The 22981-nt window shown below is 54.5% G+C and overlaps 7 protein-coding genes across 7 annotated transcripts; 4 read left to right on the top strand and 3 right to left on the bottom strand.

Moving 5' to 3' along the window:
• Positions 1-72: 72 nt before the first annotated feature.
• C8Q71DRAFT_824967 (microtubule associated protein-domain-containing protein) lies at positions 73-2855 on the top strand (the record flags this gene model as incomplete). The annotated part of the gene is made up of 5 exons (XM_047926269.1): positions 73-432; positions 664-876; positions 930-1680; positions 1737-1981; positions 2037-2855. The coding sequence occupies 5 exons, from the start codon at positions 73-75 to the stop codon at positions 2853-2855; spliced, it is 2388 nt and encodes a 795-aa protein (XP_047773236.1).
• Positions 2856-4160: 1305 nt separating this feature from the next.
• Positions 4161-5335, bottom strand: C8Q71DRAFT_391799 (uncharacterized protein). Its single transcript, XM_047918268.1, has 7 exons — positions 5173-5335; positions 5076-5110; positions 4848-5022; positions 4732-4793; positions 4580-4677; positions 4404-4502; positions 4161-4286 (listed from the first exon to the last, which is right to left on the bottom strand). The coding sequence occupies exons 1-6, from the start codon at positions 5220-5222 to the stop codon at positions 4404-4406; spliced, it is 519 nt and encodes a 172-aa protein (XP_047773235.1). The 5' UTR covers positions 5223-5335; the 3' UTR covers positions 4161-4286.
• Positions 5336-7510: 2175 nt separating this feature from the next.
• On the top strand, positions 7511-9504 carry C8Q71DRAFT_887717 (uncharacterized protein; the record flags this gene model as incomplete). Its single annotated transcript, XM_047928596.1, has 11 exons — positions 7511-7557; positions 7606-7640; positions 7694-7854; positions 7967-8042; positions 8099-8193; positions 8249-8346; positions 8410-8648; positions 8704-8719; positions 8768-8816; positions 8874-8905; positions 8956-9504. The coding sequence occupies 11 exons, from the start codon at positions 7511-7513 to the stop codon at positions 9164-9166; spliced, it is 1059 nt and encodes a 352-aa protein (XP_047773234.1). The 3' UTR covers positions 9167-9504.
• A 274-nt stretch (positions 9505-9778) lies between these two features.
• On the top strand, positions 9779-10474 carry C8Q71DRAFT_788831 (uncharacterized protein; the record flags this gene model as incomplete). Its single annotated transcript, XM_047925241.1, has 4 exons — positions 9779-9888; positions 9988-10039; positions 10225-10304; positions 10358-10474. Coding segments are annotated over 4 exons (300 nt in total), but the record flags the coding sequence as incomplete, so codon positions are not given.
• Positions 10475-11521: 1047 nt separating this feature from the next.
• Positions 11522-14482, top strand: C8Q71DRAFT_717682 (uncharacterized protein; the record flags this gene model as incomplete). Its single annotated transcript, XM_047921182.1, has 4 exons — positions 11522-12145; positions 12195-13222; positions 13286-13640; positions 13703-14482. 4 exons carry the CDS (start codon positions 11522-11524, stop codon positions 14480-14482), a joined length of 2787 nt encoding a protein of 928 aa, XP_047773232.1.
• Positions 14483-14756: 274 nt separating this feature from the next.
• C8Q71DRAFT_717732 (P-loop containing nucleoside triphosphate hydrolase protein) lies at positions 14757-17186 on the bottom strand (the record flags this gene model as incomplete). Its single annotated transcript, XM_047921186.1, has 4 exons — positions 14757-15461; positions 15669-15962; positions 16143-17065; positions 17120-17186. The coding sequence occupies 4 exons, from the start codon at positions 17184-17186 to the stop codon at positions 14757-14759; spliced, it is 1989 nt and encodes a 662-aa protein (XP_047773231.1).
• Positions 17187-21774: 4588 nt separating this feature from the next.
• On the bottom strand, positions 21775-22874 carry C8Q71DRAFT_911660 (uncharacterized protein; the record flags this gene model as incomplete). Its single annotated transcript, XM_047929139.1, has 3 exons — positions 21775-22607; positions 22652-22677; positions 22733-22874. Coding segments are annotated over 3 exons (653 nt in total), but the record flags the coding sequence as incomplete, so codon positions are not given.
• Positions 22875-22981: the final 107 nt, after the last annotated feature.

The following is a 22981-nucleotide window of genomic DNA, read 5'->3' as shown; positions in this document are numbered from 1 at the left end:
CACACGTGACTAGAACGCGGTTCGAAATGGACGCGTTTCGAACTTGAACCGATACCATCACGACTCACGACCATGTCTACGACCATAACATCCCTCCTCAATTCCCTCCACACACATCTTCAATCTCAAACACAACTCCTCCCCACTCTTCATGCACAGCTCGGACTACCCCCAACCGCGCTTACCGACGAACTAGCGACGCTCCAGCACCAGCTCACAGAATGCATCGAGAGCCAGATCGACCTGCGACGGAAACAGGTGGACGAGTGGTTGAAGCGGTGCGCAGATATTGAGAACCATTGTATACGCTATGGAAACGCGCTTGGTGGACATGTAAAGACCACAGGCGGTAGTGTGGGCGAGATCCGGAAGGAGCAGGTGTTGCCACGGCGGTTCGAGATTGCTTCGGAGTACCAAGAAAAGCTGCGACAGGTGAGTTCTGCATCTGAGCTGTGCGAAGCTGCTAGTTCCGGGTCGATGTGAGCATACTGTAGACCAGTTCTACTATTAGGCCTCCAGAGCCCGGAGGAGCGATCTCTAGCTCATCATGGTTTCAACCGCCTCATTTGCGACGACTATTCGTACGAAATGCTCTGGGTCCCGTTGCTGCACATAGGCGTTGTCACTGCGTTGGACCGCTACTGACTGTTACGTCTTCATTAGTTGTATCATACAAAGTTAGAACAACTTCTGACCCTCACTGGCCGGCTCAGCGTTCTTGCGAATACGCTGGGTGCTGAATTCTACCCACAAGACATCCTCGAGCCTACTCCCGCTTTGGGGGAGGACGAATACGACTCTGCATCACATCGCGATGTCACGCCCGAGCGGTTCTCGAGGCTCGAGAAGGAGCTCGTCCGCGGGAAGGGTGAACTTGTGCGTCTACGTTCCTCTATCTCATAGATGCTACTTACCTGAGTCCATGCTAGACGAAGCGACTCACGCAACTATCGTCAACCATGGTGCAGATAGACTGGCTCCATACCGAGCTTGGCATATCACCACCGGTTCTCGAGGACCTCCCATCACCTTCATCACTCACCCTTCCACCTCTCCCTCGATCTACCTCGTCCTGCAGCAACCGCACGGCATCTACATCAGACCCGTTCATGTCCACATCTATGTCCATGTCAATACCTATGTCTACTCCTACTCCCGCCAATCGTACGAAACAGGCCGCGCCACTCTTGCTGGTCTCGATACTAGACGAGCCACGAGAGGTCCCCGAAGCCGAGTACCAACGTATCTTCGCCCGATTTGTTGCTCGCATGGAAGAAATCGCCGAAGAGGACTTGCATGACTCTGTTACAGCTCACGTGGGCCTCGAGGGTGTCGACCCAACGCCAGGTCTAATGGCCTGGGCTGAGTCAACGCATGCGGAGCTCGAGGACGTCAAGCGGCGGCGGGAGGCGCATATTCAGGCGATGTACGACCAGCTCGAGGCGCTCTGGCGCAGACTTGGTGTACCGGATGCGGACATGGACGAGTTCGTGAATGCACAGCGGGGGAGCACGGATGTCACTGTGAAGGCCTACGAAGAGGAGCTGGAACGCATGCTAGAGCTGAAGCGCGAGCGGATGGGCACATTCGTTGAGAACGCGCGGGCAGAGATCATCAAGCTCTGGGATGAACTTATGGTCAGCGAGGAAGAGCGAGCAGACTTCGCACCGTTCGCAGATGGTGAGGACATTCAACGACCATTCAGAGGTTCTTCGCTGATAGACGTGATTGCCCAGATGAACACACAGAAGAACTGCTGGCAATCCACGAAGAAGAGATTCGACGACTGAAGGAGGAGCGGCGGCTGAAGGGCCCGCTCTTGGCCAGCATCCGAAAGTACTTCGACATTTGCGATGACGAGAAGGAGCTCGCCGCGGCGGCCAGTGACCAGAACCGTCTACTTGGTAGAGGCCCGCGCGATCCAGGGCGCTTGCTCCGTGAAGAGAAGATGCGGAAGCGTGTCAGCAAGGAGAAACCAAGGGTACGTGGGTTGCCAGATTCGCTACATACACAGCCGCTCAGTCATCTATGTAAAGCTCGAGCAAGACCTTCTGGCGTCGATCCCCGCATGGGAGGCGGAGACCAGGCGCGCCTTCCTTGTCCACGGTGAGAGCATGGTACAACTGCTCATGGAGACTGTCGGCGCCAACGACAAGGAGAACACCAAGCGGAGCAAGACGCCCGGCGCCCGCGCTGGCTCAGTACCTCCGCGCTCCAGAACACCCTCGAATCCGCCACATCACTACATGCCAGCCACAACACACGGTGGCTCTCACAGTACGAAGGTGTCAGGCGTGGTGACGCCCGCTGTGCGTCCCGGATCGAGCATGGCCACGTCTTCACATCCGAGCAAACGTCCCCGTCTCGGCGAGTCAACAGCTGCTCATAATAACGCGCCCGCTCACGGGGGTCCGGTATATCTAGGGAGCAGTAAGGGCCCGGGCGCGCATAGACCAGGCTCGCCGTCGAAGATCCCGAGCAAGACGCCGTCTACCTCCATTCCTACGTCGTCACTTCCTCGCCCGGTTCCCCTTGCGATGCCAGTCCCGAAGCCTGGTACTGTGCACCATGCACTTGGCCACGGAAGGGTACCGTCGGCCCAGGCTGCACATTCCGGCTATTCGTATCAAGCGTCGCATAGCCAGATGCGGTCAACATCATCCACGAGCACAACGTCCTACCGCACCTATGGCGCGCCTGCTCTGAACTCGAGCGTCCTAGCGAAGAAGGCTTCGAGGGCTCGCCGGGAGAGCTTCAGGCCTAGACCGAGTGTAGACAACGACTGGGCGGTCGGCGGAGGCAGATGGGCTGGATTCGCTGGAGCAGCGGTGAAAGAGGAAGATGAGGATTATTAGACGGTTGTATGCGGACTTGCGTTTCGACCTTCATGCTCAGGTAGCGATCTGGTTTATCTATGATTTCATTATTGTCACTGTGTCTCCCTCGTGCCCTACAACATGTACTCCTTTCATTGTATAGTATCCCCGATATGATCGTTACGAAGCTTTATGAAGCATGTGCCTAGGGCAGGGTAGAAATGTTGAAGTTACAGTAGTTCATTGCAAGACGTGACCACGAAACGCACCGCTGAGGCAGATGCACTCGGTGTACCCTCTTTGGCGGGTGGTTATGTTCGACGCTCGAAGGCGTCCAACTCCTGATCGATTGATCACCTCAGAGGAGCAGCCCCTGCAGCTCTCATAGCGAGCGCCTGCAAGCGTTGTCCCGCGTGAGACTACAACATCACTATAGCCTATGGGACTTACGGGCGATATTACTACAAGGTGCAATGGCCCATCAGGAGGTCGTCGCTGCTCTCCACGACCGGGGCCAGTCTGGGGTGGTAATGATTGCCTGCTTGCTTGTACAAAGGATGGTATGGGTTGTGGTGTCGTAAATGATAGGGTATGGGTTGTGGTGTCGTACTAAATGATAGTGAGAGTTGCCACCGTCAAGATGCCGAGGGCACCTGCGGCCGATGGCTAATTGGATACCTCCTCCTCCTGATCATCCGTATACGAATCTCGACCACGGCTTGTCTGGTCGACGTCAGTGGTGCCTGTCATAGCTCCTTTGGATCCGTTCGTGAGTACCCAGTCGTGAACATCCTGATGAGCGTGACCTGCCACCGAGCGGAACGCACCGTATGAATTGATCTCGAGATCAAGTGTCTGCCACATTCGTGATTTGCCGCCAAGTGACGGCGTCATGACGGAGGGGTCCTGTGTCATGGTTGCATCGAACTCGCTGTCGTACGTGTACGCCGCCTCCCGGATGTCGAGCAAGAACCGCGAGACCACTATTGTGGAGATCCTGATGATCCACGTGCGTAAGCCGCCAACCTCAGCCTGAGTGATAGAACTGTCCCAACGCACGGTGCAATGAAGAGGTTGACGTAGTCCGTCGCCTGCAGGAATCATGCAATTCAGAACGCTGTATCGGAGTAGGGTATGATAAGTGACCGACTGAGCCCAAATACTCAATGACTTCCAGGATGTTGAGGATTGCTAGTACGCTAGAATGCCCAAGAGTCGGTCGAACTCATCCAGTCCAGAATGGCATCGACGTACATGAAGTATAGTGTCCCTGGTACAGATCATTGAGGGTTAAGTTATGTGGCGACGATACGGACGCATCCAGCGTACTACCGTTCCTGAGTAGCATGCGCGAGATCGACCGGCTGGGCAGCGTACTTCTCGTCCAAGGTCGTGGGCAGACGTGGTACAGCGTCACGAGCAACACAATGAGGTCTGAGCCCATGCTGCAAGTGCGGACTGCCACAAGTACTATATATACGTGCTCCTTGAGAGACGTCGGCATCTCGACACTTAATCGACACCCTTACCTCTGAATATGTAAAAGCAGTGTGTTAGTAACGTAGCCTGACAGATGGAAAGGTGTGCCTACTTCGTGTTCAACTGTGTAGAGACGGGCGAGCTTTCCATGCACAGTACCAAAGGTCCGAGGGGGGCTATCGAGAACGTCATGGTGGATGAGAGCCACTGCCAGTCGATACTCAATCAGCGACAAGGTTCTTGGAGAACCGTATCCTCGGCAGGCAAGCAGAAAAACTACTCACGATGTCTACTGCCGGTGGTAGGAGTGCCAGGGCAAGTGTCAGCAAGGTGAGCGGCCAGTAGCGTCTCGTGAGGGCGTGTACCCTGATGGCGGAGACAGCTGGAGAGCTTCTCAGCACGACGAAGCAAACACGATCAAGATCGACGAACTCACCAGCCCATACGGCGTACGCCAGCAACGTGATGGCCACATCGAAAATAACCGAATAATTGCAACTAAGACGCAGACGTTACGAAGTCAAGATGAGGCCACCGGGTCGACATCCTTACCTTGCATAGGTGTAGCGAGCCAGATCCGTGTTGAGATTACCCAGGATGATCATTCCAACGGCCACGACACGATTGAGGAAGAATATAACAGTCCCCCCCAGCGCCCTTGTAGGTCTCTGCCAGACGAGCTCTACCTCCTTGCCGAACGTGAGGATATAGTCGTACAGCAGGATTCCTGTAGCAACTCGATCAGCGCAACTGTCATACGCAAGTGTCCATTAAACGCACCGCAAATGACTGTCTGGCAGCAGATCGCAGTGAAGCTATGGTCGCGAAAGTTCGCGTGAGTGCTCTGTTTTCCAGTAAATAGTCGTGTGACACGCACTTGCTTTGCAAAATGGAGGCGAGCTCCTGCTCCAAAGTTGGGTCCGACATGCTTCCTGGAGTTCTTCAGAAGGGCCAAAGACTACCTGGGGATATGGCCGACCATAGGAGCAGAATGATCGATCTTGCGCCTACATATATGTTTGCCACATAGTAGTCTATAGTAGTGCGTCCCGGCATGCTTCCCCCGGCCTGATGGAGTCTCCCCTTTGGCACTTATTAGCTGAACCCGGCACCGGGCAGAAGAAGCCTAGGCCTGCTTAGGCTCGTGCCAAGGATGATTCCGAATCGGGGAGAGCCTCCGGATGTCCGAAGTGCAGTACTTGTGTATGATGACGCTAAGGACGGATCTGCGGAGAAGGTTTCATTAGATGGACCAAAGATGGACCCATGCAGGCCCATGCATGCACAACTATGACAGTATCATCAATAAGTTATCCACGGCAATCTACACGGGCGCAAGCTTGCAAGGCCTCTGGTTCGGACATACCAAGACCCTCCACACGGCCTCACGTGTGAAGGATTTGTGCCGGACTTAAGGATCGTATGCGCGCCGCTGCCCGCATGCAGCATAAGGGGCGACCACCGGCTAAGTATCATCATTATGGTATATATGCAACGAAGACTAAGACCTACTGAGACAGACCCGTAGCCAAGACATGCGGGCCTGGCAACTTTTATAGTGGACTGTCAATGTTGTGAATCAGAATTGGATTGACAGCAGACCAGGGGGGTCTTCGTGTTGCATATGCTCTATGTGCGATAGCAATTGGGCGCTGGACGAGGATTTACTCTCCTCCTCCCTCAGACCCGCGCCGGGCTGATGAGCTTGAGCTCACCTCAACGACAGCTGTAGGCTTGGACAGCTTCCGAGAAGATTCAAGTTGCGACTGTTGCGTTGACTCATCCCCGTCTCGAAGAGATGCAGATGCACAGAGGGGCCTCTGGGCTTTGAACTCGACGACGTTCGTAGGATCAACTATTCGTTATGCGCAGAAATGAAGCCTTTGCAGCATACGAGAACAAGTACTGAATCTAAAGCGCCGTCTACTTAGCAGTCTTGTGGAAGAGGTAAAAGAGCTGTCGCAGTAGTATCGCAATGCGCATGGGCGATGTTCGATTCGATCAGTGTGATTGGTCAGGTGACCAGCCACGGAATTCCGAATCCGGTACAACAGTAGGCGCCAAACGGGAAGGTCTTCATGGATCTCGACGTCGTCCACTAAATGCTACTTATTTGATCCATTCTTTGTTCTTCTGCGGATGCCCTTTCTTAGGCGGGGAAATAACCGCTTGTCGCTGTAACACCGTCAACACCACCGCCTCTTCCGTAACATGCTTCTACCGACGCCTCCGAGCCAAGAGTCAAGGTCTGAGCTTGCTGTGAATCACGACCAATACAAAAGGCGACGGTCTCACGAGTACGACGGGGATTTTACAGCGAGGATATAAATCGTCTGGTATGATCAATGCTCTGTTGTACGAGGTACGCACGACATCGTCCTGAAGGAATTAGAGGTCGGCGACCTCACCGATGGCGCAGAGCATGAGAAGTCAACGAGACCATCGAGTAACCTATCCTTCCCGCCCTACTACATGTGCGATGCGCTGGTGCGTCCTGCTCCTTGATAATCAACGGTCCCCTTCGTGCCTTCTCATTCAAACCACGGTGGTAACTACAGGGCATTCTCCTTCGTGTCAACCCACCGGAAGCACCATGAAACTCACAGACGAACGCACGTTTTGCGATTCTATCTCGCAACGAAGGGTTTCTCTCGGTGAAGGCGATGACGGCTGATTTGACCGACCTGATCGCTGCAGGCGATGCATTCGTTTGCCCCACCCAACTATTTTCCCTACCAGAGAGGCACGCATACGACGGCACACTTGCGTCCAGTCCAATTCAGTGCGTGCCACATATATGTCGATCCCAGTCTCCCCGCGGTTGAACCTGCGATGCGCAAGTGCATACGTGCTGCGCACCACCTCGCGACGATGAGGGTTCTTGAGCATTCATGGCCCACAGATGATGACGTCGAGTCTCGATACGTACCGGCCGCAATGAGTGCCTACCGTACATCTTCATACATGGAGATACAAACATGCTGTGAAGGATTCTCCCGCTTCCGGCATTCAGCGAATCATCCCACCGCATGCTGATGGGAATAGGTGTGGTTTCCGCGTCGACCTTCGCAGTGATGATTGATTGATCATGTCAGAGACGCCTTCGCCAGCTATATGCATGTAGTATATGTACCGGCTGCAGGAGGAAGAGGAATTCTCAGGACCCATGCTCACCGGGGATCCCTGTCACCTTCGTTCGTTACAGACGCTGCGCCATGGCCCAGTTCAGTGAACCACAAATCACTCGTTATCTTTCGCCAAAGTACGTCCTTGCTAACTCTTTCCGGCGCCCGCTCAACCGTTTGTGCAGCCTCATCGCAGACTACTTCCAGTTGGCGCCTGCTGGTGAGCGTATCTGTCTATAGCTTGTACGGATCTCGCTGAAAACGTGAATATAGCCCTCTTGATCTATGACTGTTTATTGACCATTGGGAGTGAGGTGCGCTTCATATGGGGCTCGAAGACGCGGGCGGCGCCGGTGTTCTTTCTGAATCGAGTGACTATGGTGGGGCTGGCCGTTACGGGAATACTCGGCATGCTATCCTGGCCTTCAACAGAGGTATGCAAACTCGCATGCGATTGCACGTACAGACACTTATTACAACGTCGATGAATTCCTCTACAGGGGTATGTTTCTTACCCCGCGCAGTCTAAACGAGCACAACTAATAGATGTCTACCCACAGCTGCGAGGGCATCCTCATCACGAATGAGATCTTCATAACCGCCTCCTACATAATATGGTCCTGTGAGATGCATACATATACAAGCCGATTGAGACAAGTGAGCTAACCAACTGTGCAGGGGTCTCGGCAATCCGTGTCAAAGCGCTCAGCCAGAGCCGTGCGCTGGCCTGCGTAACACTGTTGCTCGGCCTCATGCCGATCGTTTCAAATATGGTCAGGTCTGTACCTTCAAGCGATCCAACAGTATGCTGACAGCGTCCGGCTGCAGGTCCTATACGCCAAGACGAAGTTCCTCACTGTCTCCCTCACACCGAGTTTTACCACTTGCGCGACCGATGCCAGCATCTCACCGAGTTTGGATACACGGTGCGCGTTCCGCCTCGACTGATGTCCTGCATGATGGATCGTCTGACATATCACTGATCGTAGATGTGCGTCGTTCATGGACAGCGACATATTGGCGACTTCACCTTTTGATGCAACTTTGTTGCTTGATGCAGTGCTATATGCCTCCCGCGCATGCGCGATTGCGGGCGATCTCATAGTCATCGTGGTGACATGGTACAAGACCTCCGGCGACGGGAACAAGCTCCGGGTATTCTGCCTCAGGGAAATGCTGCGCGGCCGAAGAGATGCGCCTACACTCGCGGATCTGCTCATACGAGATGGTGCGTAGCGAATGCTACGGAGGTCTGACAGTATCGTTGATTGCGATTGTCGTAGGAATGCTTTGCTTCCTGTGCGTGGCGTGCAGTTGCGTTTGACCACCCTTCTGACTTCCGCATAGCGTTCTGCTCATCCTCAACGTCGCGCAGATGGTAACGAGCTTCCAGACGGTAAGTCGCCCACTGCTTCACGTATATCGTGCAAACATGTGCTCACATTCCAACTAGGCGTACGGTGTTCTCAACGTTTTCATCACCTCGTTCGTATCGCCCCCTTCTCCGATTGAGCTTCATTTCTGAGCCTCTGTAGCATGGCGAGCGTCCTCGTCTCGCGGTTGCTCATCAACCTTAATGAGGCCGTGGACCAGGACGTCGCCCTCGAGCCGCATACGCAACTCGGGAGCTACTGGCTAGGTAGCATCGCACAGACGCAGACAGAGGTTCCGACAATCATATTCGCCCGCGTCCTACCAGGTCCAGGTGCGGGCCACATCCTGTTCGCGGAACCGCAGTATTTCTGATTCTTTGTGACAGATCATTTCGAGGGCGATGTAGAGAGTACTCGGATCCATATAGACAGTCGATACTAGAGCTGGTGTAGAATCAACTGTTGTATTTATATGTAAAACTCATATATCCTTGCAGGCAGGCACCTCGAAAGTCTTATAAGACCATAAAACTGGTCCACGACGCCATTTCTGCTGTATACGGGCTGGCCCCCCATTGGCATTTGCGCAACGCGTATCTGTAGAACGCGCGACGTCACGTTCACGTGCCCGTGACAAGGAGGCGGCACCGCGTCCGATCCGGAGGCGTTACAGTAAACAACGCGCAATGCGCGCGTACTCAGCATGCCTCATATATACATCACTAGCGGATACCCGTGCTCCGCTACGGACTGGGTATTATCACTGTAACATGTACTTACAGTCAGCTTTACATTCCGATCGTTGTCCTCGCTGCGGACAGAACTCTCAGTAGCAGTGATAGCTCGAACTTGGGCCATTCGGCCTCCTCCCTTCGGGAGTCGGCCTCATGGCCCCGTGCCTCCAGCTGTTCTGCCCGTGATTCCTTCCTCCACCATAAGATTCTCATAGTTAGTTCTCGTGATGATATTGCGATGAACACCAGCTATCCACCACCGACAACAAATACTCTTGAGTTACTGCACATTCATACTACTTACCTTCCTGTCACGGCATGCATGCACCTGCATCCCGCTTGCTTGCCATCGCACTTGCTCGTTTCGGCGATTTGCCTGCCCTCGCGCTCGCCCGTTCTCGCAATCACTCGGCTCGCCCATCCCCTACCATCCTCTGGCCCTCACTCACTTGCCCTCAAGCCCGCCCGTTTCCACCATCTACTCGCCCTTCAATGCTCTTGCCCGTGCCCATGTTCATGCCCTCACCTGCACACTTGGCTGTGATCCGCTCGCCGGCTGCGCTTGCACATAGGGCATTCGTCCTGCGTGCTCGCCGTCGCCGTGTGTGTTGCATTGCCGCGCCCGGATTGCCGCCGACTCGTCTTCGCGCATCGTCCTCCGCTCGTCCTCGCTCGTCCTCGCCCGTCCCTCGCTCAGGCTCGCCCGTTCTTTCCTCACGCGCGCGCGGCCCGACTCATCGGTTGCGTTTGCATGCTGGGCATCCACCCTGTGCGCTCGTCGTCGCCATGCGCTCGTCGTCGCCATGCGCTCGTCGTCGCCTGCGTGCCAGGCTGGCCTACCGTCCCACTCTGTTGCCTGCTCGCCCGTCCTCGCGTCCGTGGCCATGAATCCCCCGTCGGCCGTGTTTGCACGCAGGGCATTAGTCCTGCGTGCTCGCGGTTGACGTCTGCACGTCGCCGCGTCCTGTGCTCACATTCAGCTTGTTTGCTCGCACACGTCTCCACTCACCTTCCTTCGCTCATCCCTACTTCGCTAACGCGCCCGCAGTCCGTTCGTTGGCCCCATCTGCACGCAGAACACTGTTCTGCTTGTCCGGGTATGTCTGGTTTGTGTCTGGGTCATCCGCGCAAACATCTGGTTTGGGCAAACTTCCTGTGTTCCTTTTTCTCGCTCGTCCAAATGTCGTTCTGGATTAATCATTATAGCAGAACATACATACAGCACGGTCTGGCGTGGTCAGGTCGTCAAATATTGAAGCCGGCCCAGTTAGTAGCCAGTCGTAAAATGATTGTCAGTTGATAAACTGAAGAGAAAGAGAGATGCGATGAGGTACCTCTCCGACTTTCCCGCAGCGCGCCGCCACTCGAGAGGGCATTCGTGCGCCGTCGTCGTGTGTGTTGCATTGCCGCGCCCCGGCCGCGCCCATTGCCGCCGACTCGTCTTCGCGCATCGTCCTCCGCTCGTGCTCGCCCGTCCCCCGCTCGCGCTCGCGCATTTTTTCCCCATTCGCGCGCGGTTGATTCGTCGGTCGTGTTTGCATGCTGCCACGCACCGCGCTCGTGGTCGCCATGCATGAGTCGTCGGCGGACTCGTCGCCCGCGTGTGCATTCTGTGCATTTGCGCTCGCGGTCGGCACTGGCGCTGTCCGACTCGCCTACCTATTTGCCCGCTCTCAGAGTCTCTGCCTGTCCACCCAGCTACTCAATCCAGTCGGTCCACCTGCCCATCTTTCTAGTCTACTTTTCGACGCGCTCCCTTGTCGAGAGGTCGGTATTTTCAATCGCAGTCTGAACGTGCACTGTGAATTCCAGGCGGAGCTCGAAGTACACGCTCCCACGTGACTGGGGTTGTGGCGGGGACGCATACGGACTCCGGAGCGATGTTAGCAGCCACGACTCGAAAACACCCTAGTCGCGTAGTACACTGCCGCCGTTTTCATTCGATACTTCCTCAGCTCAGGTATCCCGGCACATACAGCACCCTCCCCTCAGTAATGGATTCTACGAAGGCTGCACACATGGACGCGATTCTCCTCGAAATCCAGCGGAAAGGCTGGACGATCGGTGCGTTTCTGAACGACCTCCTCACTGTGCCTGCAAGGGGGTCAACGGGTGCATCTTCACTACGCGCCCAGATGGTCTCCAAGTTCTTGAACGGAGGCACCGCTGTTGGTGCGCGCCAAGTGGTCGAGGCGATGTACCAATGCAGGTATGGCATCCGGAAGAAGCGTCGAAACACTGCAGGCCAGTCAGCAAATGCTGTTAGACCAGAAGGTGGGAAGCTCATGGCCCGAGAGCACTTGAATGCTTGGGCAATCAGTACCGTGGAGGAGTTGCTTGACCGGGAAGCGCATGGTGTTGTGTCGAAGAAGGGCGGATTCCATCTTCGCAACAAGGACGTAACATGGCAATTTGTGCATAGTTTCTCCATGGAAAATATACTCTCTTTGCTTGAGACGAGAGGATCCACTGTTCTACGTGTGCTTGCGGCCATCGCGGTTCCCAAGAAGCGACGTCCCGATGTAGCAGAACTTGAGAAGCCCGGATTTTCGTACAAGACCCATTTCTCGCAGCATGTACCATCCGGACGTGGCAATAATAGCCGCGATCCATATGTGGTATGTCCTTAAGTGCGCACGGGTCGATATATGCTAACACAGGTCACAGATTCTCCTAGTCGCGGCGATGCTTCTCATGCATGCACGTAACGCCCACTTCACGCTGTTCCAGAAGATCGTCGGAGTCTGGCTATTTGCCCAGACAGCTGCCCACAGCGTATATGCTGTGCTTGGGCGTGTAGGACTATCTGTGTCCTACACCACTGTGTTGAATCTCTTACGGTCACTCTCTAACTCGGCGAAAGTTGCAGTGCGGCGCACTGCCACCGCCCGCGCGTTCCTTGCAATCTATGACAATCTCAACCGCAAATCCCGCGTCTGGGATCCCGATCTGGGGGAAAAGGATATCATGTATAATGGGACAGCTGCTACGCTGGTGGAGTTGGAAGATTGCGATGTTGAGCAAGCGTTTGACGTCAAGGTCTTACGCGAGGCGCGGGCCAAGGAGGATCGGAAGAAGCTCACCATCGACACTCTCTATAATCGCATTGACTGGGCACGACTCAACGCAGTCATCGCCATGCATGTACTCAATATTCTTACTGAAGCAGTCCCAGCCCTCGAGATTCATCGCGAGAACATATGCGAGCAATTCAAGACCACTCTTGCTATTCATCGTATGCGAGAGGGACGTCAGACAAAGCTGCATCCACTAGCCACGTCGGATTTCAATGAAGGTGTCACACAGGAGAATGCCAGTGTTCTTGACGACATCTTCATTGACCAGCTGAAACTCTCGAAGGAGGAGGTGGACCGCCTGCTTGTCATTGTCGGTGGCGACCAGTCGACGATCGAGAAGCTGCGGAATCTGAAGAAATTCATGGCTACATGCCCTCATGGCTACACTCGCTACGGCTGGGTACTCCCGCTCATCCAGCTTTGGCACATGGGCTGGGCGGATTTGGAGCGTGTACTTCGCACGCACTGGGGAAAGACACAAGGCGATGACTTGTCAGCGTTTCGCTCGATCAATATCCTACTGGGACGGAAAGTGAAAGACGAAAAGCGGCCAGAATATTACTCAACGCTGCGGCTGATTCTCGACACTCTGAAGGCAGATGTACTTGATTGCTTCCGGTGAGTAGTATGCAGCATAATATGCTCCTGATTTCGCTTGAACTGACGAGTCCCTGGGCACAGAGTACATCTGAGGACCGACAACCTCAACGCCTACTTCACAACTCACCAGCTCTCTTTCAGTGATCTGCTCAAACTTTCCGAGACCATACGCGATCACTACATTTGTATTGGTGCATACGAGAGGGCGCTTCATCCTGATGAAACCGTCGCGGAGTTCTTCGTCCCTGGCAAGCCCTCAAAGCCAAGGGCCACGTTTACAGGTGTAGATCGCAGTGTACTACCCAGTGTACCACCCTTCCGCGGAGATCAGATGCTCGCAAATTCCATCCTGCGCTTGCTGGATAGTATGCTCCACTACGAGTTCCAATGCGCAATTGCCGAAGGAGACATCGGCCGTGTGATGAACGTAATGGCAGTTCGTCTTCAAATTACACGCTCTTCTTGATACAGCTACTAATCATCTTCTATGGATACTAGGTATGGACATTCACGTTCACCGGTTCTGGGCACAACAAATATGCGAACGAGCTCATTGAGCTTACCTGTCAGTTCGAGTTCGAGTTCTCTGGCGCGCTCCAAAAGGCAATTCTCAATAACTGGCTATGCAACCTGTCGGGCATACCTGGTTGCTGGTTCCCAATGGACCTATTGCAGGAGAAGAACATCAAACAGCTGAAGAAGATGTCACAGAAGCGGAATGCAGACTTTGGGGGTGAGTTCTTCCAGGACGTCATTGCCCTCAATATTCGCGCCTTCATCCTCGCCACCACAAGTATGAAAGAAACTGTACGTCTTGCTCGTACCAGCAGCATCCATCGCCGCACAGTCAAACAGGGAGCATTGAACGAACTGGCCCGGAATCTCACTGAACTCGAGCTGCATAAGTTCTGCGCTGGCCGTGCATCGACTCACATCCCCCGGAATGATTTCGAGGCTGGCTACGAGCAACTCGAGGATGGAAATAAGCTGCGTGACTTCGTCAAGCGGACGTTGCGGGATGCGGGTGCAATACACGAGACAGACAGCGAGTCTCAAGGTGTGGTGCCAGATGAAGCTGAGGCCAGCGGCGGCGACGGGGTCCGAGTTGATCTTCCAATGCCCAGCATGCAGATCAACGGTTTTCTTGTTGTTGCAGATGAAGACGATTCAGACAAGTCTGACGGAGCAAGCAGTGACATTGCAGAAGAACATGAAGATGATTCCGACGCGGCGGAGGAAAGCGATATGGAATTGGTGTATACTGACGATGAAGAGTAGCCTGTAATTACTAATAGGTACGATTATGGAAGGTCTGCGTAGTGTACGGAAGGCTACTGGCATTATGTATGCTGCTGTCCGAGAGCAGTCTCGAGACCTAGATGTTCAACGTCCGAGTTACGACAAATAGCTTACTAATTATGGATTTTTGTCATGAGTATGCGAGTTCTCCTTACTCGTACAAGTCAGTGGTGCGTCTGATCTCTGCGCCATTTCTGTTCCGACGCTGACACTTGCCGCTGCGAAGGACTGCCGGTAATTATAGCACGACCAATCAATGCACATCTATGCCCACACACATTTGATTTGTACTCACCGCACGCTTAAAATGCAACTTTGGCAACCGCGGATGCTTGACATGTCCTGCGTCGCGGTCAAGAGCATCCCCAGCTCGCTTTTCAACGCGCCGATTGGGACTGATCGTGCTGCCATAGAATTGGTCCGGAGGGATAGCCTGAAGGATTGAATTTTGCGGTACGTTGCTCAGGTTCCCACTGGCAGCTCCCACGCTGGACGATAGGACAGGTAGCATGGTACCCAGAGGGGGGCCCAGCCGAGCCTCAGGTTTGACGGGCATGACAAGGCTGACTCTCTTCACGTTCGCCAGCCCTACAGCTGTCAACTGCGCATGTACAGAAGCATTCTCGGCTCGCCGCTCCTGGTCCCGCGCACGCCGCTTTGCCTTGCCATCTTCATGGCGTTCGATCAACTCCGCTCGCATACATATCACCATCGGCCGCACAACTTCCCATAATGCGTCCCCGGCGATGTCCCAGTAGCGCCAGGTCTTCAAACACAGGGCCAGTGTATCCTGAGAATCGAGGGAGAGGAAGTCCCGCGCGATCGCTTTGCGGAAGGACAGTGAAAGGAAGTTATTTGCGCCTACAAACAGCCCGTCGCCCGGAGTCGACTTCTGGCGTACAACGTGCGCTGCGGCGAGGAGATCGGAGGCTATGCGGTCGACGTCCTTCACGAGGAGCTTGAACAGCGGAGCCTGTGGCAGGCTCTCCTTTGCCGAGGCTTGGCATGTAGCAAGTCCCGCCTGACTTGCTGCGAGTCCGTGTTGTCCCGCCGGGGCACTGGCATTCGATAACCCTTTGTCATCTGCAGCTCGGACAGCATCGACCTCTGTGTCTTTTACGGTAGCCTGTTGGTTCTCATCTGTCGAGCCGGTAGTAGCCGTGACTTTGGCCTTGGAAGTCTGGGACTGAGGCGCTGCAACCGAGTCGGAAAGAGATCGCGCCAGCGGCACTGGGTACTCCATGCACGAACTACAACGGCCGCAGTCGTGAGTGGTCCCTGGATTCCCGTATATGATGTTGATCTGCCGCGTGACGCAGAATCCTCGTGCGTGCGCGGCAACCATGAGACGGAGGGATAGACATTGTCGATCGCTCGCAGAAGGCGCCGTCCGTGCTGTTGGCTTAGCGGGCTGCTTCGGAACTGTGCCCTTCTTCGTGGACCCAGGTTTCGCGGCAGACTTCTGTGGGACCGAAGCTGTGGGAAGACTGCGAAGTGCCTTTGACGCATTTGCAGCAGCCGCTGGCGTCCTGTCGATATCGAACACGATGTCAAACATCGATTCATCAACCGCAGGCTGACTAGGGTCGGACGCCGAAGCACGAAGATCTGCATGTGTCTCGAGCAGTCGAAGATCAACGTCGGAGTTCGCATACTCCAATGCAGCTTGTAGGTCTCCTTTAGGAACGTAGATGATCGCCTCACCTTGCTCGTCACCCTCCCGGACTGCCCGTCCTATTTCCTGTATTACCGCAGCTGCCGTTTTGCCGCGTGGGAACACAACAACAGCCTTGAGCCTAGGGATATTGACCCCTTGGTCAAGGACAGCTGTGGCAACGAACAACGAGGTGCGCCGCTCGTCACCTATCTCCATAAGGGCCGCGAAGCCATCCTTCTTGCAGTCCGGGCAGTTCATCGAGTGGATGTGACGAATAACGATGTTACTCACCCGTTTCAGATGAGCGGGGAGGAGACTTCGAAGATACAGGGTGACGCGATGACCAAGCTCGATGGTCTCGCAGAAGACGAGTCGTTTCGGTACGTCTCCTGCCTTCGTCATGTTCTCCGGAACAAGCCAGTCAAGGTCACGAAAGTCGTAACCACTGTAGGCATATTGAACGTCGCGGAAGATAATGTTGATGTTGATCCGTTCGCAGTCACGTCGGTCCATATGGTAACGCCCTCTGCGGAAGCCAAGGCATCGTAGTACCTGTGCGGTTTGCCGACCTGGCTCCACACTGGCCGATAACGCCATAAAAGCGACGTGCTCTGGAGCGCGCGAGCGGATGGTCCAGACGTCACTGAAGGCCTTCCGGAAATCGGCACCCCACAAGTCACATAGATGCGCTTCGTCCATGACGAAGACTCGCCAACGTCGACGGAATTCGGGATCATTGATGACTCTTCGGAATGCTTCGCTGCCGAGGGTCTCGGGGGCAAGGGTAATGACGCGGTAGCGACACGCTTTGACTTCGTTCCAGAGGTCGCGGCCATCGCGGGATGCGTCTCCCAGCGTGTCTCTGTTGATCACGACGGAGCTTACACCCTTCTCCACGAGCTTCGCTGCCTGCCCACCATATCAGAGTACTATCCGGAACCAACGTATCTGAATGCCACTCACCACATCAGACTCGAGATAATTTGTCGGTTCCACCACCACCGTAATCGAGTCCTCCCGTACCATTGCCGGAATGTACATCAGGAAAAAGAACAATCGCTATGTTGGACAATATAGTAGGTGTAGTAAGCATAGGCTCATTGCGAACCCCCTATTTTATAGCCGTCCATAGATCACCGGCTGAGATCATAGCCGTCTGTAGCGCCACTGCCGATCAACATAGGACGGTATAGAACACTGTAGAGACACTAGAATCATAGCACGATAGACTTAATAGGCTTATATAGGGCAGTATATGCGAGTACAATCAGTAGCTGAGTGTATACCCATTGTACCTGCTACTAGCACTTGCAATCATGACAATTTGACAGTACAAGGCACTCCTTCGTGCTGCGAGACAACAGAATTGCAGAGAGATATATTGAGACTCGTATAGACATGATACTACTGAGAACAGCCTGAGCCACGGTGCTTGTCACGACTCACCGCGCCCGCGCCCACACCCACCATGCTGTCCATATACCCTGTCTCACCCATCCTCCACCCGTCGCCCTATCTGCCATGTATGTATGCACTGGCAGGGCGAGTATGTGCGTTCGCGTGAAAGGGCACGCAAGCGAAGCGCGCGCGAGTGAGAGCGCGCGCGAGGGAGAATGGGTGAGGAACAATGGGCACGCAAGGGCACGGCAGCGGACGAGATAGAGTGGACGTGCGAGCAGGCAAGAGAGAGAGAATGTGCGCGCCGCGCGCAAGCAGAGCAGGCGGGCATTGGTCCGCGTCCGCAGGTATGCACTATCAACATATCAACAGAAGTCAGTAGAAAGCATGTGAAAATGCATGCTCACCTTCGCCCTCGACCCTTCATGCTCACGTTAGCCCTAGTATGCACTGCGATCATTGAGCTCGTATGCCTGTTGTGTCCGTGAATTTCAGAAAGAAAACAGAGTGAGGGACGAGCACCGAACCTAAACATAGGTGCACTAATATGCACGGTGCACCCACCCGTGCGTCGGCTGCTTCACCTCGACCATCTCCTGCGCATCGGCCTCCACATCGGAACAGAGTACGTTAGGAATCGGTATGGTAGGCGACGGTGTGCGCGTGTGCGTGCAAGTGGATAAGAAGGGAGGCGGCGGTGTTGTTGGTGTGCGGACGCCGAGCGCGGGTGACACCACTGCGCAAATGGACCATACGGGCTCCGAGAGCGGTGTTGTCCCACCCATACCGTGCTCACGCCGGTTGGCGTCTGCAACGGCAGCATCTTTGTCAGTTTAAGTGCATCTACTTTCATTCATTAATGAATTAAACCCTGGATCTGATTTACACACTTTTGTACCCCTGTTAATCTGATCCTAATCCAATGCAGTCTTAATCCATTGCTCAGCTCATATGCCTAATTCTGGTGTATTACAGAGGTCTCTTGATGCACTCTTAATGCACTACTGATCCACTTATGATGCACTGACTTAAGACATGCTTGATCTCAGTGTATTACAGGGGTACCTTAATACACTATTGATCCACTAAAGATGCATTGTCCAAGTCAGTGCATTGCATGTTTAAGGCATACATGTATGCAGTTCTAAGCCGCTGGATTAGTTTTAGATCAAGGCAAAAAATAAAAAAGCGGACATATGGGGTTTGAACCACAGACATTAGAAAGCATTACATAATCACATCATCAAATCGGACCACAGGAACACTAACCACTACACCACAGGTCTGTTAGAAATGTTGTAACACAATGTTATATGTCACATTGCTGGGATGCTGGACTTAGACATATTTTGGATGCTGGCACAGGGTGCCCTGCATTAGTGGTGGATCAATAAGTGTGTTAGCAGTGAATTGACACAGTGTGGTAACAGTGAATTAGCAGTGACTTGACACAGTGTGTTGACAGTGAATTAGCAGTGAATTGACAAAGTGTATTAGTGCTAGCCCAACATGTGAATCAGTGATGAATCAACATAGTGTATTAATGTTAGCCAGACAGGTGACTCAATAGTGACTCAACTGACAATGGATGCTAGATGTCAAATTTGTTAGGTCAAAGGTTAAAGTCACTTTTGAGTCACATGTTGGGCTAGCACTAATACACTTTGTCAATTCACTGCTAATTCACTGTCAACACACTGTGTCAAGTCACTGCTAATTCACTGTTACCACACTGTGTCAATTCACTGCTAACACACTTATTGATCCACCACTAATGCAGGGCACCCTGTGCCAGCATCCAAAATATGTCTAAGTCCAGCATCCCAGCAATGTGACATATAACATTGTGTTACAACATTTCTAACAGACCTGTGGTGTAGTGGTTAGTGTTCCTGTGGTCCGATTTGATGATGTGATTATGTAATGCTTTCTAATGTCTGTGGTTCAAACCCCATATGTCCGCTTTTTTATTTTTTGCCTTGATCTAAAACTAATCCAGCGGCTTAGAACTGCATACATGTATGCCTTAAACATGCAATGCACTGACTTGGACAATGCATCTTTAGTGGATCAATAGTGTATTAAGGTACCCCTGTAATACACTGAGATCAAGCATGTCTTAAGTCAGTGCATCATAAGTGGATCAGTAGTGCATTAAGAGTGCATCAAGAGACCTCTGTAATACACCAGAATTAGGCATATGAGCTGAGCAATGGATTAAGACTGCATTGGATTAGGATCAGATTAACAGGGGTACAAAAGTGTGTAAATCAGATCCAGGGTTTAATTCATTAATGAATGAAAGTAGATGCACTTAAACTGACATCACTGACGGCAGGCATTTGAGCAATGGCGACGGGACGCCCAGGCCTTTTGTCTATTCATTGTCCAGTGTTGATATGCAAACGCAGAGTCGACGTGGCACTCACCGGACAGTCATCCAGCGATGCCCATTGTCTTCGCGCAGTGGGCATGAGCTGTTGCGCGCTCGACTTGTTGATGCGTTGGCACTCGGACTGATGCGGCACCAGGATGAGGCCGAGGGCTGGGGGACGTTGGGAGGAGGAGACACGAAGGACGACAAGTCACAACGCGCGTCGCACGACGCTGAGTCAAGACTAGCGCCCGCCTCGGAATTTTCCGACACGAGCCCTCCCCGGCGTCTGCGACACTGCTCTCTGCGTCGCACCCGCCCATTGCTCGCCCACTCACACTCACCCGCCCGCACTACTAGTACATAGCTTGTGCTCGACCGCCACCACCTCGACCGCGAACACAGCCACCACGACCGCCCAAGTCCATAGCCGGACCCTCGCCTTGTCCCAACGGACAGACAAGTTCCACCGCGCGACCGTCTAGCTGAACTGCCGCCAGCTCAGCTAGCGGCGTCCGACGACCCGGAGACTCGCGGTACAAGACCGTTCTCCGTGGCTCCTCTCTTCGTCTCCGTCCATATTCTCACAACTCGAGAGACCTTTCTAGTGCACTGATAGGCTCTGGCGACACGCAACCCCGCGCGACCTAGGGATCACACGCTGTGCGCGCAAGCTCAAAGCTGGCCGAGAAGACCGTGCCAACACCGAGGAGGCTAGCATGGAGCGCAAAGAGGCCGAGGGATGAGGGGATGAAGAGCACGAGATGGAGGAGAGAGGACACGACGAGGGTGGAGAAAACGAGCGCGAAGGCTCGAGACTCGAAGGTACGCCTTGACTCACCCATCCACGCTCGCCCACCCGCACTCGCTCCAACTCACAGCGAGCCACGAAATTGCTCGCTCCCAAGCCGACCACGTCCCTGCGACGTGATGCTCGTGGTTCGCTCAGGGCCTCCTCTGCGGTCGGTCAGTCACCGTCGACGGTTGCGTTCCCCGCGCTCTGTTGCCCGGAGTCCAGTACTAACCCGCTTCTACTATGTTACCTCCACAGAGTCCAGTAGCACATACTGCAGTGACGAGTCAGTGACGAGTACGACAGCCTTGACACGACCTCACCCTCCATCTCCACCACCTCCAGTGCCTATGCCTCGCCGTACCTTCGCTCAAACAATGGCCCAGGCAGCCTTGTCGACGTCCCGGCTCTCGTGTCGATCAGTCAGTCACTCCATCGCCCAACGCCCATCTGGTACTAACCAGTGCTCGACAATTCCAATGGCATTGAACTGACATGCATCGCGTCCCTTCGCGGGCAGCCGTTTGCTGCGCCTGCGCCGTCGTCAGGCCTCTGGACACTGAAGAATTCTCAGTGGTGGAAAACAGATGAGGATGACGGCTTTGGGTCGTCGGCGGTTCGACAAGTCGGCGCAGTACAGTGAGAGCTACTTCAAGGCGGAGGAACAAGGAGCTTGCGAGCGCAGATCCATTTGATATCTGTAGTGTCTAGTACATACTACCTGGTCTCGCTTCGGACATGTACATAGTTTGCTGCATCAGAACTTCTCTGATTTCGGTTACGGGCTGTGACGGGCCGTAACGGTTGCTAAAATTCCGATTTTACATAGCGTCAGCGTATCACTCGTTAGCAAGACCCGTCGCATTTTAGAAGGTTGGGAAGATGTGGCAGTCGCGTCGCTAGATAGTCGTTACGTAGCCATAACCGTTCACACAATCCTCAGCAAGCGTCACTGCTGCAGCTCCCATTCTCCGGTTCTGTGCTCAATATTTCTGGCAATAAATTCCATTTTCGACGTATGCTGCACATTGTGTAGTACTAGCACTCTATGTACTACTAATAAGCGCACCCGCCCGGGTACAGATTTGCCGCAGCGAGTACGGGTTGCGTGCGGGTAACGCGGGTTCGTGGGTCCACAAGTGGGTTCGCGGTTGAGTCGATCAGTGGGTGAGTGAGCGGGCGGGTACCAAGCGTACAAACATGCGTCCGAGCGGGCAGATGCACGATTGCGCGGGCATCCGTGCGATCGTGCACGCAAGTGGGTGGGCGAAGAATAATGCGTGTAAGCAACTCACCTCAAACTTCTTCGTATTTCGCACCGGCCGGCCAAACGCCTCGAACTGGAACACGAGCGCGCGCACGACACCAGTGATATGGTGGAGGCCGTCCCAGAGTACTCAACTCACGTAGTCCGAGTTCGGCAGGAGGCCCGCGGCAGCAGCCGCAGCGGAAGACGGGTCATTGCCAGACCAGCGCGAGGGCACGGTGACGAGGAGAAACCTGAGGCGGTCGAGCTGGTTGATGAGTTTGCGCTCCTTGTGTGTGAGCGACCGCGTGAGGCCGCCGTGTGGGCCGGGCCCGTGGGTCATCGCGTCGGCGATCGACTCGGACGGCGCAGCGGCGGCGTGCGCGTCGTCCGAGCCATGCTCGCTGTGCGAGGGATCCTCCTCCGCGTCCGCAAGCTGCCCGTGCTGCCCGCGCGAGCGCAGGGGGTGGGCGGTCTGCTCCTCGGGCTCGGGTGCATGTGTGCCTGCCACGGCGATGGCTATATGGAGGGCGCACGGGGAGGGCTGCTGGGCTGCGAAGGCGGGCTGGAAGGAGGTGGAGGCGGACGTGGTGTGCAATGGTGATGGGTCGTGAAGTGCTGCGGTCTGGTATGGTGCTGAAGGGCCCGTTAGAACGAGTAATATGCTACGTACGGTGAACCGAGCGTGGCCAGGACGTTCGTGATGCTATAACCTCGAGGCATGCGTCAGCGGGTGAGAGGATTGATGGGGGTGCGCGCACTTTATGGGTCGTGCTGGGAACACGCGTGCGTGCAGGAGCAGAGAGCGAGCGGGGGCGTCGTCAGAAAGCGTGCGTACAGACGGGAGGGCGAGGCGTGCAAAGAAGGAGAGGATGGGTGCTTGGCGACTCGGAGAGGTCATCGTGTATTGCGCTTCGAGGGAGGGCGCGACGCACTCGTGTCAAGTGTGACCGGTGCTTGCCCTAAACCGCGGGAGCGCTCGCACGGCCACTGCCACCAGCTGCCTGTCG

The sequence above is a fragment of the Rhodofomes roseus genome (genome assembly GCF_022264815.1).
Source record: "Rhodofomes roseus strain CIRM-BRFM 1785 chromosome Unknown C8Q71scaffold_35, whole genome shotgun sequence".
Taxonomy (NCBI): Eukaryota; Fungi; Basidiomycota; class Agaricomycetes; order Polyporales; family Fomitopsidaceae; genus Rhodofomes; species Rhodofomes roseus.
Note: the sequence above shows the minus strand (reverse complement) of the source record. Positions and strands in the feature narration are given on the sequence as shown.

Excerpts from the sequence above, each read along its gene's own strand:
- C8Q71DRAFT_391799 (XM_047918268.1), bottom strand. The coding sequence starts at position 5,222 with ATGTCGGACCCAACTTTGGAGCAGGAGCTCGCCTCCATTTTGCAAAGC. Across the intron at positions 5,023-5,075 it reads CTGCCAGACAGTCATTTGCG|GAATCCTGCTGTACGACTAT; the intron begins GTGCGTTTAATG and ends GAGTTGCTACAG. Across the intron at positions 4,678-4,731 it reads GGCGTACGCCGTATGGGCTG|CTGTCTCCGCCATCAGGGTA; the intron begins GTGAGTTCGTCG and ends GAAGCTCTCCAG.